We start from the raw sequence: 20,286 nt of genomic DNA, 5'->3' as shown, positions 1-20,286 counted from the left end.
ATGGAATCGTTACCGTCAAACTTTTCACAACTGAAAGCTTAGTAAAGGTATTTAAAAGTGATGTCACCATTTATCACACACAGAGAAAATGACAGTGCCTCTTTTTTCTTCAGTGTGACCAGTTGTTCCACAGTTTGTATCACTTTCAAGTTTAATACGTATCATGACTGATTTGCTTATCAGAGAAGAACAAAGTCTGAACCATTGTGACATAACTTATTACCACAAAGACTGAAAACTTCCCATGTAAAACCTCCAGACTTCAACATACAAGACCCTCCTTGTACAACACATACACAGCTGCCTCTCACCCTAGCTTTTTCTTACTGTCACATTCATAGAGACCCCATTTGTTCAACCACTGCATTAGTTGGCTCATCAAGCACTTCTTTTCAACAAGTAGAGGCTCTGCTGTCTTCGTTACATATCAAACACCTCTCCTACAAAGCTTTTCACACCCGATGGTGTAAACGCTGATACGATGAGAGAGTTTTAACTCCTACTTCCTTGTGCTACCCCCCTGTGGACCAGGAGGAGAACTGCAAAGGGAAATAGTAAAAACCCACATACTTCGACCCTGAAGACACACACAAGCTTTACTGAAGACCTAGATCATTGTTTGCAGTAGTATTGATGGGTCTGTTCCCACGTTACTCGTGTTGCTTAGCTATCATAAAGGTTCCAACTTGGATTGCTCACAAAAATCCTGAAAACTACAAACACTTTAAGATGAATAACATACTGCCTTAAGAATCGTGGAAGGTATCCAACAGGAACAATCACAAAACTCAAAATCAGTAAAAGAACATCTTTAACACTGTTCATGCATACATTCAGTAAACACTGATGATTGCTACATTAACAGAAGACAGGACCAAAATGGCGCCTTTTTTGTTTTTTTCAATCTAGGGGAAAAAAAGGGTTCCTTCAGCAACTTTACTAGTTTTAGCTTGGTATAACACCTGTTTTACTAGTGTCCTATGACTTAAGATTCAAAAGGGAACTGAACTTTTACATCTAGCAAAGTGAAAGTTGTTGGGACTGAGGAAAAGAGTGCAATGCTGGAGAGAACAGCTCCAGACACATGCCATTAAAGTTATTTTTGAACTGCAATGTTTTAAGGTCATTATGAACACACAGCTCCATCACAGTAACAGACTTCCTGTACAGAAACCAGCACGCATGGCCCATGGCAGCACGTGGTTGCTCTCAAATTTGCTCTCAGCCTCCATAATCCTGCTGCTGCAGTGGCATCAACATGTGCTTTGGCTGCACTGTACAGTTCCTGAGAGGCTTTTACACCAAATAACCCTGCTGTCAGAAACGGCAGACTGCAGTGAGCTTGCAAAATACTCACAGCTGCCAGGGTACAGAATCCAAAGCACAGAAGACCTAGACTATGTTGAGTGTGCTTCTGCCTTTTTACCCACTGCAAACTTACCTCAGTGGCAGTCTGGACAACCCTCAGGCCACCTGAGGCAACACTGGGTAGGGAAATGCTGGGCTCACTTAGAATTCACTGGAGAGCTACTCCAGCGGAAGGAAAGTTAGGCTAGCAGAGATTTTTGAAGCAGCTGCTTCTCCAGTCCTGTAAGGTCAACTTAGAGCAGGCAGCTCTAATCCTAAAATTAATTTTACCTGACAGACAATTATTTTTCCTCCTAGTTTACAGGATCTCCAGAAATACTATCTGCATCTGGGAGCTAGACACAAAAATCTGATTCTATACTAAATTCTGCTTTCCAAACTTTGTAGTGAATTATCAAAAGGAATGCAGATGCTCTAGGCTCAGTGGGAGAGATACCCTATGTCCTGGTTCTGGCCAGGACAGGAATAATTTTCCCAGTACCCTGGGAGGGCCGTGACTACGACCTGGAGGTTATTTTACATCACTTCATATCATTTTCTAGAAACAGGGGAAGGGGCCCTGGGTCAGGGTAGCACGACAAGTGGTTATTTTTGGGCTCTGCATAGTGGTGAGCAGTTGCATATGAGCCGCTTGCCTCTCTTGTATACTTTTGTTATATTATATTGTTGCTGTTACTGTTTGTTTTCTTATCTCATTGTTTCCAGTAAATTTTTCTTATCTCAACCCACAATCTTCACCTTTTGTGCCTGCAACTCTCCCCTCCATTCTGCTGCAGAGGGTGGGTTTGGAGTGGTTTCAGTGGGAACACTAAATTGGAGAGCACCATTTCTAAACCACAACACCCTGTCAGAGGAGCTCAGCTCTACTCCCACCCACCAGACCAGGCACTGAAGGTATGGGAAGACAGGGACAATGTGACAAGGAAGAACAGTTTCACCTTTCCTTAAAAGCCAGAGGAGTGACCTCACATCTAGGAACGACCTCAAGAATGGAAAGATGTAAAACTGTATTGTCCATTCCAGACTTTGCATCGTACAAAGGGATATAAAGGATATAACCTGTAAAAGTTAATGGAGGTTGTATCGAAGGTTATCTGGAATTAAATCTCAAGTAAAATGGCACTGCAGTAGAATGAAACACAAATTATTTTACTATGATATAGTTGATCTCAAACACTGGGATGAAGAGCAACAGAAGTGAAATCTAGCAAAAAGTCATCACACCAGTAACTACAAAGATCAAACCCATTTCTCTGTGTGATTCCAAGTAACAATCACACTGAAGCGTATGCCTTTCTTCACCTGGTGTTTGGTGAACTTCCTCAAGTAGGTTTAAGCCAAAGGCATAGAGGTGTCAGCGCAATAACAGCCTACGCTTGTGTGTCTGAGGGTCTTAAATATGTCATGATCACCTATGGGTCCTTTTGACAACTAATCACTAACAAACCCTTCTGTACTCCCCTCTTCTGTTTTGGGGATACTGAGAAAGGGGTGAGGATGGCATTATAAATAATTTTGCTTAAAAGGAGATAAACATCAAGTTGTGTATAATTTATGCTTAGTACAATAAACCTGTACATTGAAGACAGGTTGTAACTGTTTTCTACACACCAAAACAACCATGAGTTACTTCACCGCAGAAAAATAATGCGTAGTTTGTAAAAACCCAAGTTTCTGCCTGACCACTGGCCTGCTTGCCCCTGGTGCCATCACCGCTCTGAGCAGCTTTTCAAGCACACAGGAGACAAATCTTAGAGGGGAAGTTTTGCACTGCTCACTTCTGTCAAAGCTTAGAGTTCCGCACAAACACAGCACGCGGTTACAGACCCGTCACGGTCCCTCTCACTGACAAACCCCCCACACCCGGGTCGGATACCCGGAAAAGGAGATTTCTCCGCATTGAAAAAAACCCCCACCACCACTAACAACAAAAAACCTACACCCCCCCCCAAAAAAAAAAAACCTAAAAACAAAACAAAACACCAAAACCAAACAATCAAAAACCCCACAACAAAAACCAAAAAAAAGCCCATCAAACCAAACACCCCAAAAAACACCAAACCCCCCCCCCCCCAAAAAAAAAACACCGCAAACCCCCAAAACAACAACCAAACAAAAAATCCCCGAAAAAAACCCCAACCCCAAAATCAAAAACCCCGTCTCTTCCGGGACGGCCGCGGGAGCCCCTGCGCGGGCCTGGGCGAGGGAGCGCGCGGGCGGGCGCCACCGCCCACAGCGGCACCGCTGCGCTACCGGGCCCGCTCCCGGCAGGCGGCGCAGGGGAAGGCGGGAAGGCGGCAGGAAGCAGGGAAGGGCACAGCGGGCAGGACGGAGGCAGCGAGAAAGGAAGGAAGGAGAGAAAGGAAGGAAGGCAGCGCTTCCCAGCATGCGCTCGGCAGCGCCGGGAGGGCAGCGGTGCAGGCCGCGCCATCCCGCTCCCGCAGCCGTCCCGAGGCGGGGACTGGAGGCGACAGGGGGGGAGGGTTTGCGGGCGGCGGTGAACGCCGCCTCCTCCCTCCTGAGGTGCGGCTGGGCAGAGGCGCGCTTACCTTCACGGGCACCGAGGCGGCGGCGGCGGCCATGCTGGCGGGAGGGCGGGGCGGCGCCGCGGGGGCCGCGCTCCGCCCGCCGCGGGAGGGCCCTTCAGGCCGCCAGGGGGCAGTACCCACCCGCGCTGTGGCCCGCGAACGGCGCGGGCCGGGGAGCCCCGGGCCGGGGTCTCGGAGCGCCCGGGGAGCACCCGGACCGTGAGGTGAATGAGAGCCCTGCGTGCTTAAATGCCGCTTGATTCGCAAGCAGGGCACCCGTCATTGCTTGCTTCTTAATCCTTCCGACCTGCACGCTCACCTGCGACTCTCGGAGTTTCCGCTGCGTGGAACCGGAGCGGTGCTGCGGTGGGTGTGATTGAAATAATTTGTCTGCTTAAAGGTGCAACTGTGTGCTTAGATTGCTAAGCATTGGCTCGGTCTTTCTGAAAACTTAACTTTCAGAGGGTTTATATTTCAGTCAGACCACCTTTCCATATTCCTGGAAAGACAGCGGTTTATTTGACTTTCCCCCCCTTCAAATCCTTGAATTTGCTAGCAGAGATGGAGCTAAACTGCACCACAAAATCCCTGAAGCATCCTATAAAACAGTAACATGAAGCGAAAAGGTGCTTATTAGTCGTGGAGTGCCAGAAATGGCAAAATGAGACCAAAATTCTAGCTCTAACCTACATGAAAATTCCTACTGTATTCCTACTCTTAATTTAGTGGAAGAAGTTCTTTTAAATTAAAAAAACCCCTAATTAATTTAGACTTTTAATGTGCTCTAAATTAAGGGTTGTCTTTTCAATATCCAAAAATATGTCTGAGAACAAATAGGAGCATGTTCTGCAAAAAAGAAAAATCTTTCTGAAGTAAACATAGAATGTTTACGTGTGTTTAGCTCTCCAAGCTAAATAGAGCTTCAAGTGATAGAAAAAGGTAAGCACTTTTATTATATACTAATAATTAAAATTTTTCTGTCTGTGGTATTTTTCTTGTTGCTATATGTCCATACATTTAGGAAGAGCATTTGTTTTACCATAACATAATCCTGTATTTTGAGAAACATCAATAGGTTTTATATATTTATGCATTTTATTTCTCTAGGTAGTTACAAGTATTATATGTGTATTTATATCGAATGTAGGGCTTTCAAAAATAGCCATTATCTTGTTAATTGGAAGTACTTGCTTGTAAAGGCGTTTGACATGTTTTCTTTAAAGCAGCTTTACCTACTGGAGACGCGTTGACCACCCAGACATGCCATTCTCACATGCCACTCAGTGCTACCTGCCTGTTAAAAAACTGTCATAAATCTGCTAGTAAATGCAGGCTCAGATTCATCACTGGACACCTCGTACATTTTAACTGCTAAGATCTTGAGGCAGTTCTTTGTGTACCAAAAGAAAAAGGATATTCCCGATTACTTAAGGCACTAGCAGCTAGTGCTGAACTCGTGCATCAGCTGGAATGTGCTCTCTGTGCAGCTTTAAACACTTTTTAAACACCTTTTTTTAAAAACACTTTTAAACTTTTTTTTTAAGCACTGTCTTCAGTGTGTGCTAGCAATCTTCGTGCAGTGCTGGGATGTTTGTCACCAAGGCTGAAACCTTCTTACTGCAGGTCAAAATGTAGACCATAGTGATAAGAAATTTACTTTGGAAAATCGTGGGTTAATACAGAGAGAAAGAAGGGCATGAGTGGTGTTACAGGTTAACTTCTTCAGTTGAAGTTATAGTTTTTCAGGTGAAGTCATAGCTAACTACTTTTACGACTTCAGTGTGTAGCCATAATACCACAACAAGAGTGGAATTTACCGTGTATTTCTCTTCTGTTGAAGGCATATGTTCTGCTTTTGGTGTACAGAATCTTTTAATGGGTAATTCTTGGCAATTTTTTCTATTTAATTCTACAATTTTCCTCTGCTGAATTGCTATAAAAAGCTGTATCAGTTGTGTTGCAGTATTCATCTTTGACCACAACTACATGAAATCTATTTGCTTTTTGAATATGAGAGCTCGTGTTGCTTAAATAGTATGAAAGTATTCACTATTTGCACTCTTAGGGACTGGAAGTCAAAAGTTGATTCTTACTCCCAACTCCATACCTGTGGATTCTCTGATGTTTTGTGTGTTTTGTAGGAATATTGCTCTGCATAATGCTGCCCATATATCTACATTAAATCTGTACATAGAACAGCAAGCAGAAAAGACTGCTCATGTTGGATTGTTACTGACATAGATACTTGAAGAAATGTTGAGCTGGAAGCTCAAAAGAAGCTTCATTAGATGGAGTTTCTGAAGAGGGCTAGTCTGAGCAACTGTTTTGGCACAGTCCAGACAATGGATGGACAGCTTAGACTCAGAATCAGAAAAGGAGCTAAAAAACTCTGCTCTTGAAGTACCTTTCCACATTTAATACCACATGAATTTCAGTTCAGCAGTTTACTAGAAAGAAAATCTGTATCAATATGAAATTCTGCACATCTTCAAGTGAGGTGTTTATGAACAGTTAGTGAGTTCCCATTACTTGTATCATCTTATAACCTAAGTTAAGGCATACATGTGTTTAAGCCTTCAAAATTATTTAACTGATCAGTAACAGGTAAGAAACAGTGCTTTGTGAAGTGAACATTTAAAATGCTTTCATTTCTGTACACCATATGCTTTTGATATCTTGGTTTTGAATACCTTAAAGTTAAAATACTGTTTTAGGATTTAAAGGTGGAATCCAGTTCAGTGACTACTGTTCATCAGGAAACTGTAATCCAGAAATCTTTAACACCACACTTAGCATTGTGAGTAGTCAGCTTTCTACAGCTGCCATTTGAAATTGGAAGCAGGTAATTGAACACCATCCCAACAAAACCAAAATGTTCAGGAAAACACAATGAACATAAACTATTAAAAAAATACTTGTTACAGGATTACTAGAGAGGTTGCAATTTCAGTTCACAATTCCATTTGTGACATTACAGAACAGAAAACCTTGAAATAAAGTGATAGCTTTGTATTTTCTTAGAGATTGCACTTTGTACTTCATATTCCAAATGATGAACTGTAAATCCATTTATCTGAATAAAAATGAACAGTTTACTGATGTTTCATTTTTTCAAAAATAAAATAAATGCACAATTACTTGGAATCTCTCTGCTTTGATTTCTCCGTATTTCTCTTGGCTGTGTCTCATGGACAGTGTTTCCTTAGCTGAAGTTAAAATAATAAGTAAAAATTGTCTCATTTACACCTTACAGCATTCAAAAAATACAAAAGAACCTTTAGATGAGAATATGTAGTTTATGTACCAGGCCTTTCAAACTTAAATATAAAGTAATTTTTCATATGTCAAGGGAATTTTTGTGGAAGTCCACATGTAGTCAATACCTGAAAACCCTGAAAGTCTTTAGAAGTCTGGGAAGATCTGACAAGTTCCCCAAAATTATCTTAATGATTTTGGTCATGTGACTGACAGAGCTTGGAAATACTGGTCAAATGAACAGAAACATTATTGTTAGTGTAAGAAACCTTTAATTACAAAAATGGTACATTATTTAGTTAATTATAGAAAACAATCTGTGTATGAGAAGATAATTCTTCACAGTACAAATCAAAGTTGAGGAAAGGTCTATATTAGGACGTAGTGACCTTTGAGTTTTAATCCTTCTTCAGACATCAAGTATTTTCATGCATGTAAGTAATTTAAACCCTGTCCGTCCTGTAGTCAGAATTGTGAATTGTAGTCAGAATCTTAACTGTGTTAAGAAGTGTTCAGATTAGCTAGAATGTATTTGTGAGAATGCTTTGAAAGTGAAAAGCGCTGTATCAAGGCAAAAGGTCTTACTTTTTTTATTACAACAAAAGTTGCTGTAAAGAAATAATGCTATGTACACACAGCTGAGCTTTGAATTGCTTGTGCTAATGTTACTTCAAAGAAACAGTATTTTCATGCAAGAAGGGAAAATAAAGCCTCAGTCAAGTCCAGTTTACCTTCTCTATTTATTCATGCCGATCTCACTGTCAAGAGTTCCCATTACGCTCTGCTGCTTATAGACTTTGTTATTTCTGCTCTACAAGTTCGCAACATTTTTTCAATTGTGATGGAGTGTTGCACACCTTAAAGGAAGAGTATCCTCTGTGTCCTTCTGTATCAGACAAAATTTGACCCAAAAAGGAAGCCTGTGTTTGCCATTTGCTCTTGCTGTGAAACTAGCTTTCTCTTTCACATTCCGTGTTAATTTCATCTTTGCTCCTGTATACTGGAAACAATTATCTGGTCCCTGTTCCCAGAATAATGATTTATGATTTCAACTGACTTCAAAGAAAAAATAATTTCTGTGTTTGGTGTTAGGACAAAAAACTTTTAAAGTGTAAATTAGCTTAAGGACTACCATATGTAAGTATCTGAGTCAGGTTCAGGAATATTTGAAAACCTAAGTTCCAAGTCTTTATTGTGATCCACTATCTAAACTACTAGTTTATTGCTTCTACGTATGTCTCATGGAGCAGAGAGGTCTGTGAACCCTCAAAAGCTTGCCAGCAAAAGGCTAACCAAAGAAATTCAAAAGACCTTTATCAGTAGCTGAAGACATCTGTCTTTACACTGTGATGTGGGACTGTAACACTTTGCATTGATCCACCTGTTTGTGATTTGTAATCTATTTGTAGTTTGTATGAGCAGCTGGGTTTTCCTTAATTTGAAACAAGTGGAAGTATCTTGAAGAGACCATTTTAGCAAAACAAACACTGGAAAATTACTTCTCTAGCATGACTTTTTTCTCAAGAAGGAGCCATGAAGAAGCTGACCTCATTGTCTTTAAAGCTGTGAGGTGCTTCTTGTGCACTAAAGAACCTTAATTCAATGAAGGTTGCGCAGTCCACAGACAGAGCAACTCCGCCATTTACAAAAGAGAATTTTTCATCTTACAGATAATTTACTGATACAATAACTCTGAAAGCTTCTGTGCAAAGAAACGCACTGTGAATTCAGGTATGTAAAATCTTCAAGGTAAGACAGTGAAGTTCATAAAGTTGACTTTTGACATTACTGGCATAAGTTAGTTCAGAAAATATAATCCATACTGCAATTATGCAGTCATACTTTTCTTCCTGAATGTAATGTACGGACTCGAAGTCCCCATTATATTCAGTGGTGCTACGGAGAAAAGGGAACCTCAGATCATGTGGGAAATGGTTACAGAATATGAGCATTATTGTAATTAATAGCTGCACTGGTCTGCTAGTGTTAAGATGTGAGTGATTCTCTGGAATATGTTCCACATACCAGTTAATTCGTTTTGTGCATGAAGTATCTGAGTGCATCCGTATCACCTGTGCATAGAAATGCTTATAAAACTAATCTGGGTAGCTAGAGTAAAAGCTGCCTCCCCGTGTGGCTCTGCTGGAACTTGCTACTCTGCCACATGCTTCTACTTCCAGCATTTTTTGTGACATACACATCAGCTTAGGTCCCACCACACAAGTATTAAAAGGAGAAGAATGAAAAAGAGTCGCCTAAATATTTCATTGGTTTGTGCTGAGGTATAGTTATTCAAACTCCATCTGGATTTTGTTTACCCATAACCCGTCTTCAACTGCATCTTGACTTCAGGTGCCTTCCTTGGCTCTGCTCAGGCATCACTTCTGTATGTTCTTGATAACTAAAAGTTAGGTCCTGGTAATTGTAAACTGCTTCCCAGGGGACTGTCCTAGGAGGTGCGGTGACTCAGAGGCATGTGACGCAGACTGCCTCCCTGTTTCCCCCTGGCCATGGGCTTGCAGGTACTCACTGCTGCCCTAGTGCATCCTTCAGTTATTACATGCCCATCCCACACTGCCGTGCTCTGGATGGTGAGTAGCGGGAACAGGACCAGATCTTCACCTTTCTCATGCCTCTGCCTGCTCTCATTTAGTGGGCTTGCAGTAGCATTTCCCTATGGTTAGATCCCTGGTCCAGCAGGTCCTTTGTGGAGGTAAGTATGATCCGAGCATTTAATGCTTTGTTCCGAGGTTTGCTGGTGCTTCTAGCCAACATGTGGTGGTGCTGTGCCAAATAAAACCCACAACACTCTTAACACGTGTGTCCGTTGCAGGTACAGGTTATATCCTTCAGCAATGTGATTTACCTCTTGCAGCAGAATAGCTCCTTTCTATTGTGTGGGTGGCTTCTTTGTAGCCTGTGTGGCAATGTTGGTTAAACCGTGGTGTATGTTATCTTCTAGCTCATCATTCAGGTTTAAAGAACAATTAAATATTAGTTCTGTGCATGTTAAATGAAAAAGAGATGTTTTTTACATCTTATTTATATTGCCATCTTCCAAACTAATAAAGGATGTTTGAGATGAGAAGGTGACAGCTTAAAATACAGTTTAATTTAAGCTACTGTTGCAAAATACTTGGAAGGAAGCTAAAGAGGTATTTAGAACTTTATACCTAATATTTTAGTTGATCTAAGTTGACCTAGCATCATAAGAGGAGTAAAATAAATCCCCCGATCAGAGGACATATTACTTTCTAGCTGAGTAAAGGGATAATGCTTTGAACAATGAGTTGATGTCTGCTGGTATCTGTTGCGTGTGGCATTCATCTTATTGTAATTTAGAAACATACAGTATTTTAAAAACGCCTCTCCTAACAAGACCCAAATGAGATGGTAAAACTACTTATGAATGATAGGCTAAAGGGTTGATAGAAAAAAAGAGTGTGTCAAAATACTGAAGAACTCAGCTGGTGCTCAGGTCTCTAAATAGGTGATCAGTTAATGGAGAGAGCTGCACACCTTGTAGTGAGATCAAAGTACCCCAAATGTCAAGAGAGATATCAGGAATAAGTTTCATGTTGTTCCTGTTATGGTGTGGGTCATTTGGCAAACCTGAGCAGGAGAGCCATGCTACTGCATCAAGTAGTTCTTCCATGGTCTGCACATTAGCAGAGAGAAGGGAAAAGATTTCCCAAAATAATTTCTCAGGAGAATTCTCTGGTTCTCAATCAAACACTGAGGTGCATCCTGAGACATCACTGCCCAGGAATCTGAGTCTCATCCAGTTTCAGGGCACAGGAAAAAACCTCTTTGATTGTAACAGGGAACCTCCATGCTAAGGAAGCTTCCCTATCCAACCATCCAGAAGCCACTCTGGCAGTCACATTCACACCACCTGAGCTGGGACTGAAGCCCCTTCACAGCTACACCACCCCCGCATTCACTGTCAGACCAGGATTCCTCACCGGCTCAACCCCAAGTTTCCCATAACAAAGTCTCAGATGTCTAGATCCTTAAAATAGTTTTGGTGTGATAACTAAATAACAAGATAACAACTTGAGCTGGTGCCTCCGAGGAGGGACCCTGAACAAAGGAACCCCATGGCTTTTAAACCTTCACAGTCTAAGTGCGCCAAAGTCTCCCTTTTCATCCAGAGCCCTCGGCTCCTGCTCTGTCTCAGTCTCCAGTCACCTGGCTGGTGCCACAGGTCCCTGTGCCCTTAGTTGTGCAAAGAGTTGGCAGTTCACAGCCTTGTGCTCAGGCTTGGGCTCTTGTCCTGGCAGAGCTCAATCTTTAGCCTCCACTGCTGCTTGCACACTGAGCTGTCTGCACTGAGTGTTTTTAACATGCACCAAATGCTCATGTGACAGAAGTAGTTTTCAGCAGCTGAAATTCTGTCTATGAAGAAAATTCATCTAATTTTCACTATTTGTCTTTGAGCAACATTTAAGAGACAGCTATAAAGTAGAAGTCAGGATTCTTGGGATCAACATTCTTTCCTGCTGTTTTTTTTAGCTGCTAAAATAAGTTGAACATGATTAACAAGAGTATTAATGTGCAGGGAGTTTCACTTCTGAAAGTGTGCCATGCTGTATCTTTGAAAGGTAAAATCTTTAGTGTAGATGAGCAAAAGTGTTAAGACAGTGACTTGTAACTGCGCAGCATGTGTTGATATGGTCTCTGCTTCAAAGAGCTTACTGTTTATGGAGATCCAAATGGGCAGAGAGGAGAGACAGAAGCAATTGAAGATACTTGAGCAATGAAAATGCAGAAACAGAATCCCGTGTCTCACCTCTTCCAATCCTATGCTTCTTCCACTGAGCCAGACTAAGTTACAGACAGGGAGCTTCCTTAAGCAATGACAAACTGTAGTTGTCCAAATCCTAGTTTTGAACTAATTTTGAGTTAAGAATTCATCCTGATGCTGCTGTGCACTCATTGTCCCCCCACACCCCTATCAGCTCAACCATCTGCACCCCTCCATTCTCAAGAAGAGGGCTTTGCCAAGCCTTCCCCAGCTTTGCTTGGGACAAAGCATAAGGCAGATTTAAATTTCAATTACTTCAGAGAATTCTCAAACAACTGTGGAAAGCAGAAGGGAAGCAGCAGAAGACTGTGACTATCTCTAGAGTTAATCTGCTTGAATGAAATAGGAGCCTAAAAATCCCCATGTGGATGAATTGCTTAACAGATTTCTGAGCCCTGTGAAATCACCACCGTGCTACTAAAAGCATTTTTCCTGTTTTCTCATGTAATAGGAGTGTATTTATTTAACAAGATAATTTTCTTTTTCTAAGCAATTAATACAAATCTTTAGATGAAGAAAGGGACAGGGTTATCCTGTGGTGACTGATGTGTTTTGCTACTGTAATGAATGACCATTTGAGTTTAACAAGCTTTAGCAAACTGAAAAGCTGTTACCTGTGTACAATGCTGCAGCCATAAAGAAGATTTGTGTGTTAATGGTCCTGTCATGAGGAAAAGCAGAGGTCTAGAAGGAAACAATGCAGAAACATATTGCAGCCCCCTTTAGGTATGCTCACAGAAGGCCTGTGCTTAGAATTTGTGCAAAATTAAGAGTTTGTGGTGGGTTGAACCCAGGTGGATGCCAGGTGCCTGCCAAGCCGCTTTTACTTCCTTCCTCAGGAGGACTGGGGGAGGGGAGAAAATAAGATGGAAAAAACACATGGGTCAAGAATAAGGCAGTTTAATAAAGCAAAAACAAAAGCTGCATGTGGAAGCAGAGGAAAACAATGGATTTATTCCCTACTTCCCATCAGCAGGTGATGTCCAGCCACTTCCTGGGAAGTAAAGTTTCTGTATGTGCGATTGCTATGGAAGACAAACATCATAATAACAAATGTCCTGTTCCACCCACCTACCCCTCCCCCCCCCAGCACCCCCTGTCACGATCTGCATATGCAAGTGGGGGTTGTGATGGTTTGTTTATCGATCTCAGAGTGTAAAAGGACACAAGAGATTTCAGTTTTAATCAAAACAGTGCACCTTTATTAAGTGCCCACAACACAGTAATGTAATAGAAGAGAGAAAGAGAGAGAGAGAGAAAGAAAACCTAAGTAGAGAGGAAGGAAAAAGAGGGGGCAATAGCTACCAACAGATGAGACGAAGTCCTCGTGGTCTTCCGCCAATAGATTCGTCTTCTTTCTGTGGGGAGATCTCAGGCTCAGTTATTTCAAGTTATAAAGTCCCTCTACAGTCCTTTTAAGAAGCGAGGGGTAGCTGGCCAAGAGGTTGGGAAATCTACAGCCGTTGTTATGGGGCCTGTTGCTTTGGGAAGCAGGTACAGGACAGGTGTACAGGACAGGTGTACAGGACAGGTCATTCCTTTCCGCTTCAGCACAGTCCTTCCCGCCTGGGCAGCAAGAACGGCGCAGTCGATTGAGACCTGCACTAATTTTCCTCAGGAATGCGTACCAGTTCCCAGTGGGCACACCTGCAGGCAACACTTGGCAGACATCCCACCTCAGCCAGGCCAGGACTCCTGTGTTCAGTCTCTGTCTTCGGCGATATCGTGAGGCAGATGAGGGATCTTTGGACCGTCTCTTACACCGCCCTGCTTTCCTCCTCCTTTCCCTTAGCTTATATTGCTGACCAGACCTAATACGATATGAAATATTGCTTTGGCTAGTTTGGGTCAGCTGTCCTGGATCTGTCCCCTCCCAAGATCTTGCCCATCCCAGCCTACTGGTGAAAAGAGAGGCTGGTGCTGTGCCAGCACTTCTCAGCAGCAGCCAAGGCACTGCTGTGTTGTCAACACCTTTCCAGCCTCTACTGCAAAGCACAACACTGTGAGGGCTGCTGTGGGAAAATGTGCTCCACCTCTGCCAAACCAAATACAGAGCTTTACAGTCTAAGGGACCACGTGGTTAAAGATGATTTCTCCCAGTCCTAAAGCAGGATATGCCACATTTTATCAATTATGGTAGTAGCTAAAACTCAAAAACATTGTTGGAGGATGCATAATGGAGCTAGGATACTTCAGCTGCTAAATGGAGATACCTCTATAGAAATAATTCTCCAGACCTTATTTAGAAAGTATTTAAAGTCACTGCCTGTAGTGAGGCTCTCAGGAAACCATTTTCAACAAGAATGTAGGAAAAGTTCTTACACTATAACAGATCGAAGGATTCCATGACTCATTTGAGTTGCAGAAAGGAAGGATGACTGGTAGAATTAAGAAAGGTTGGCAGAATAACAAAGTAAATGTAAATTGATGCGTGAGCAGTCAGGACATGGTGTGTAGGTGTACATACTGAGGGTCTGAATGTGCCACTTACTATTGTGAAAAAGGCACAAGTTCAAATGGCAGAAGTGGAGGATTTCAAAAGCTCTTGGCAGAGAACTCCTGACTCAGTGAGAACAGAATAACTTAAAATTCTTCTGAAAGCCAGCAGTAAGTACTCCTTTATCTTTAGTGTTATTAATAGCTGAGTCATAGACTTTTGAGTGAAGTTAGCCTAATAATAATAGCTTGTTATATAAGAGAAAGATACTGGCTGCGGAAGGGAAGAAAAACAGGCAGCAAACCAGAATACACAGCTAACATGCTGAGCTGCTTTGACCTAATTATCCAATTTATTTTTCAGCTGATATTCTTGTTAGGGGAAATTTCTGTTTAGTTATCTCTCTAAGTCAGTAAGAAATTGAAAGAAAGCAAAGTATTCTTGGTATGAGTTCATGCTCTGCATTGCATGTGCTCTGATGTCCTGGACTGCAGCAGAAGATGACAAGACCTATGGAAACAGAGCATGTGCTGGTTCCATGTGAAAAGATCTTTGCACTTAGTACAGAGAGAGAAAAGAAAGAGGCTTGTGATCCTTACAGACAAATGTACCATTCAATTGCTTTTGGTCTTTACATTTCTCTGCAAAGTAGAACAAGGAGACATATGGGGTTAGGAAAATATTAAGTATTGCTCCACATAGTTATTTTAGAGGATTTTCCTGGGGAGAATTGGACATATTTGACTATTATGCCTCTCTGTTTATCTGCACCCTTCTTTCTCATCTCCTCTTACTGACTTTTTACATTACTGTCCAATGTCATTCCAACCCAAGAGGGAGAGAAGTCTCAAAGATACTGGTTCCTTTGAGACTTGTGAAAACATGTGGCTGGGTAGAATAGGGAGAGCCAGTTAATAAACAATTCTTTCTGACATCTTCTTCCAAAATGGAAGGCTAAATCACTCTTGTTTTATTGTTAAATAAAAAAATCCTTCTGAAATGTATGGAAAACCAGTCTTCAGTGTTTCTTCTGCTCAGATGTCTACTTTTTTTTTAGTTAGTTACACTCTGGCCAAAGGAGCAACTTGTACCCTTTCTGAACAGTGATAATATTTTTCATCTCTGCAGGATGTAATGACTGGACAATATGAAATAAAATGTAAAGTCTGGCAATTTTTTTCTTATTGATTTAAACCACAGTCTAAGAGGAGAAAAATGTATCCTTGGGCAGTAGAAGTATAGATTTACCACATTACTTTTTTATTTTCTATTAGCACATTTTATTACTTTTTGTACTTTTTTTCTTCACTTTCATTGTAAAGCTCAGATCATGTATTCCTATCTTTATAGAGTCATATAATCATTAAGGTTGGAAAAGACCTCTGAGATCAGCAAGTTCAACCATCAACCTAGCATCACCACTATGATGACCATTAAATAATGTCAGTGTTAAACCATCCTTTTCATTTTCCTTTTTTTTTAGGCTTCTGTTTTGCTCATTTCATTCTGTCTTTCCAATTTGTCTCATGAATTCTTCTGCATTTATTTTGAGGTTTCTGGAAAACAACAGTAACAACAATAACAACAAGAGAGTAAATGCCCCAGAAAATCAGAAAAACCCCCAGATTTTCTGATAACAATTTGATGTCACTATGCATTACTCTATTTCCCATACTGTGGCAAATACATTTGTGCAACAAGCTTTTTCCAAGAAATTATGCACTGGAATAAATTTTAGTTTGTATTGTTTCATGCGACGTCATGATTCTGCTGTAATATTGTGTAGATTTTTGATCATACTGATTCCAAATAAACTACTCACTGCCTGACAAATTTTCAGCAAATTTACCTGGCAATCATTTGACTGACTTCTTTCATCCTGGGAAATGCTTCTTGTTACTGCAGAGCAACTTTTCTGGCTAGGCTGAAGAAGTGTATTTGATATCACATTTAAATATTCTGTCTAACTCTCCAAGTAGCTGTCAGCTGCATCGCAACATCATAATATAATGTAAAACAGAATGAGTAGTGCTATTTGGTTGATTAATTAGTATTTCCTGACAAAAGGTTGTAAAATGTAAGAAATTACTATTATTCATAAATGTGTGTAATGTTACTTTTTGCATGAGGAGAAAAGCAATTCCTAAGGAAAACTATATAAGGAAAGCTTTTTTTAAGGTAAACTGTTCCATAAAAGGAAATTGACTCAAATATTTTGTATTTGGTCGGCTCATCACCTGAGGAGGCTTCTCCCACTGCTCAGGGAGAGGAGTCGTTCCCTTACTGCACCATGGGGTCCCTCCCACAGGAGACAGTTCTCCATTAACTTCTCCAACGTGGCTCCATCTCAAGAGCAACAGTTCCCTGCGACCTGCTGAAATGTGAGTCCATCCCATGGGCACCAGTCCCCCTCAAACTGCTGCAGCATGGGTCACTCTTCTAGGGGGTGCAATCTGTCAAGGACAGGCTGCTCCAGCCTGGGAGCAGGGCCTGTCTCTCCACAGGTCTCCCACGGGGTCACAGCATCCTGCAGGCATCCACCTGCTCTGGTGTGAGCACCTCCCCCACTGGCTGCAAGTGGATCTCTGCATCCCCATGGATCCCCATGGGCTGCAGGGCCACAGCTGCCTCAGCATGGTCTGCACCACAGCCTGCAGAAGAATCTCAGCTCCAGTGCCCAGAGCACCTGCTCCCGCTCCTTCTCCACTGACCTTGGTGTCTGCAGAGTTTTCTCCTCACATGTTCTCAGTCCACTCTTCTCTAGTCACAATTACAACTCTACAACTCCTTTTAGTTTTGAATTCTTCTTAAATCTGTTATCACAGAGGCATTACCATAATTTCTAATTGGCCCAGCCTTGGCCAGCAGCGTGTCGATTTTTGGAGCCACCCGGGATTGGCACATGGAAGAACCTTCCAGCAGCTTCTCATAGAAGCCAACTGTGTAGCCCCCCTAGTACCAAAACCAGGCCATGCAAACCCAATAAATTTACTTAAAACATTCACCTCATAATTACCAGTTGATATTCTGATCACTTTTGTGTCCAAATCTGGAATGGCTTTTCCAGGCAGAAAATATGTCAGTGCATTGATGGAGCTTAAGATCTGTGAAGGGAGAATATAACCATAATTGAATGGTAAAACTACTGGAAGCAAAATGTGCAATTAATACAAGCTACCTCCATATTAATGCATAAAGCTCAAGAAAATGTGGAGGATCTGGAAGTCCTACATGACACAGCTCTATGGTTGTTACTACCAAGACTTGTCAGCAAGGCTTCAGTGATTAAGGGTTGAAAATATTGGTGGAGACCTATTTACAAATTGGTAAAAGAGGATCAGTAGTGGTATAATGCTGATTTTATCCAGTTTATTGACAAGTTAGAGGTTATTGAGTGTAGTAAATGATAAAGTGCTGGATAAAAAATCTTTCTAAAAAACTCCCAACAAATTCATATTTAAGACCCAGCACATTAAAGGTTCTAGAGTACAAGTATTATAAGGAACAGCTGACAGAGCTGGAGTTGTTTAGCCTGGAGAAAAAGAGGCTCATGGGACAGTTTCTCTCTCTCTGTACAACTGCATGAAAGGAGGTGGTAGGGAGAGGGGGGTCAGTCTCTTCTCCCAAGTAACAAGTGACAGGATGAGAGGAACTGGCCTCAAGTTTCACCTGGGGATGTTTAGGTTGGATATAAGGAAAAATCTCTCTACTGAAAGGGTGGTCAGGTGCTTGAACAGGCCAGAACAGAGAAAGTGGTTGAGTCACCATCCCTGGAGATATTTAAAAGACATGTAGACGTGCCGCCACCTCTAATAGAGCTCTGGATAGTTCTCAGAAGTTCTGCTTCCTCTGTCACCAATGTAATGCAAAAAAAGTGACTAATGCTGTGTGACAGCTCATTCTGGTAAGGCTGTCATAAATTCAATCTCCAAATTAGTGTGTAGGCAAATGATTAATGATCTGCTAATGTCTTCTGTGAAATGCGGGCACATACATACATTAATGAATGTACTTAACACTATGCAAATGCAATGTTCCAAAGAAGAAATTATTATTGTAGGGAGACAATTCTACACAAGTGTAAATAAATAGTAATGCTACAATGCTTTGTAATTGAAAAGAGGAAAAAAAGTTGAAATTCCTCATGCTGAAAAAGTGTCTACTTCCATCAAATGCACCTTATTAAACTAACAAGTGTTTGAAGCATATGTGCAGTTCAAAATCTAATTGAGAATATATTTCAGGATAGGCTTAACTTTCTACTCTCATGTACGTTAAGGTACTTTACCTTTTTCACCAATTTTATGTTTAATTTGATGATTCTTTTGGACCAATTTTTTTTGGCGTCAGCTTCCCAGGAAAAAAAAGAGTTTTTTTGATAAGGGATAGGAAACATAACATTACTTTAAAAACTTCTAGGCAATAGAGGGAGTCAATCACACAACTGTACTGCCCCCTGGAAATGTGACTCAGAGGTGATGGGAACCATGCAACAGCTAAATTACAGGTTCTGCCTGGACCCGTTTCTTCAGAAATGGGATGGAAAAAAAGGTTTTGGGAAAATTTACTGTTCTTTATTTTACATTTTCGTAAGAAATACTAGCAAGAAAAAATTAACTCTGAATGTCTTTACACAAACACACCTGCAAAAAGATACAATATATTGTATTAAGTATATACAATATATTGTATCATACATATACTTTATGATACAATATAATGTATTAGATACAATATATGTCATATATTTTAGTAGGCAGTAAATATGCATCTGCTTTTCTAGAAATTGTACTTAGCTTCACAGAGGGATCGTTACTAATTACAGCTTGGGATGATACTCATTTCCAGTCTTGGAACAACAAGAAAAAGAACATGTGAATACTGAAAGATCATATACAGGGAAACAGTTGCTCAAATATTGTCTCCTAATAAGATGCTCTGGAAGATATTTTCCATTCAAGTAAGTGTGGGGTTTTGTTAGAAGATATCAGTAAGTGCATACAAAACACCAGCTAAAAGTAGGTGAAATCAGGCTTGAAGTGCTCTTGGCCTCACTGGGTTCAGGTTGGGTGAGAGGAAAAGCACCAGTGAACTCAATCAGCTGTGTCCCGAGGAAGTGATGGGGTCCTGCAACCTGAGTCCTCCTTCTCAGAACCTTCGATAATAACCATCTCCTCTCCTAGCAAAACCAACCTGTTGAGTTATGCACTCTTTTGTAGGCGTTTTGCCCTGCTCAACCCCAGCTCAGCAACCGTTTAGGTAGGATCAGATTTACTGTAAATACTTAGTCAAAAAAATAAACTTCGCCCACTTTAAACAGTCCATGCTATGTCACATAGCTCATAAGGAGATACTTTATAAATTGCAAATGATGTCAGGAAGAATCGAAGAAAGAAAAAATCTTTATATAAATATGGAAGAGCAAACTCAATGTCTGTAGGGGCCTCTGTTCACAGCAGGGGAGAGAGTACCACTGACCCACAATAAAACCTTAATGTAACTTCACTTTTATTAACATAACCAACATGTTCAGAATTATCTGTGGTGAAAGACTGATATACTAATGTACCATTATCCCAGACTAACCATAAAGCCTTAATATTGATACAGAAATCGGCCAGATAAAAACTCTCTAACACAGTTTTGAGTATTAGAAAGCAGCATTCTTTATTGCAGTGTGCTGGTCACTGGGAGAATCCTCCCTCTAACTGAGTGCCCTGAGCATTGGGTAAATGCTCAAAACTTGAGTTTTTGTCATACACGGATGACACATTCATTGGCTATCCCTGCTTACTTAATGTATGTGTATTACTTTATTTTACATAGTCACACTCCTTATTGGTAGTCCTTATGTGTTTCTTTGGGGTTTGTCTTCAATGTCCTGTGTCCTT

General features: G+C 41.1%; 1 protein-coding gene across 3 annotated transcripts in view; it reads right to left on the bottom strand.

Annotated features, from left to right (window-relative positions):
* MTAP (methylthioadenosine phosphorylase) overlaps positions 1-3,959 on the bottom strand; it is a 41,454-nt gene extending 37,495 nt beyond the window's left edge. For 2 of the 3 annotated variants that reach the window (XM_082301015.1, XM_082301014.1), the window contains exon 1: positions 3,918-3,959. In XM_082301015.1, the coding sequence (XP_082157141.1) occupies positions 3,918-3,950 (33 nt within the window). In that variant the 5' untranslated portion in view covers positions 3,951-3,959. Of the gene's footprint in view, positions 1-2,306; positions 2,495-3,917 lie in introns of those variants that run through there. The other variant, XM_082301016.1, reaches the window with a different exon arrangement.
* Between the last annotated feature and the right edge of the window lie 16,327 nt (positions 3,960-20,286).

Source organism: Coloeus monedula, assembly GCF_965178545.1.
Source record: "Coloeus monedula genome assembly, chromosome: Z".
NCBI lineage: Eukaryota > Metazoa > Chordata > Aves > Passeriformes > Corvidae > Coloeus > Coloeus monedula.
This window is presented reverse-complemented; position numbering and strand designations above follow the sequence as displayed.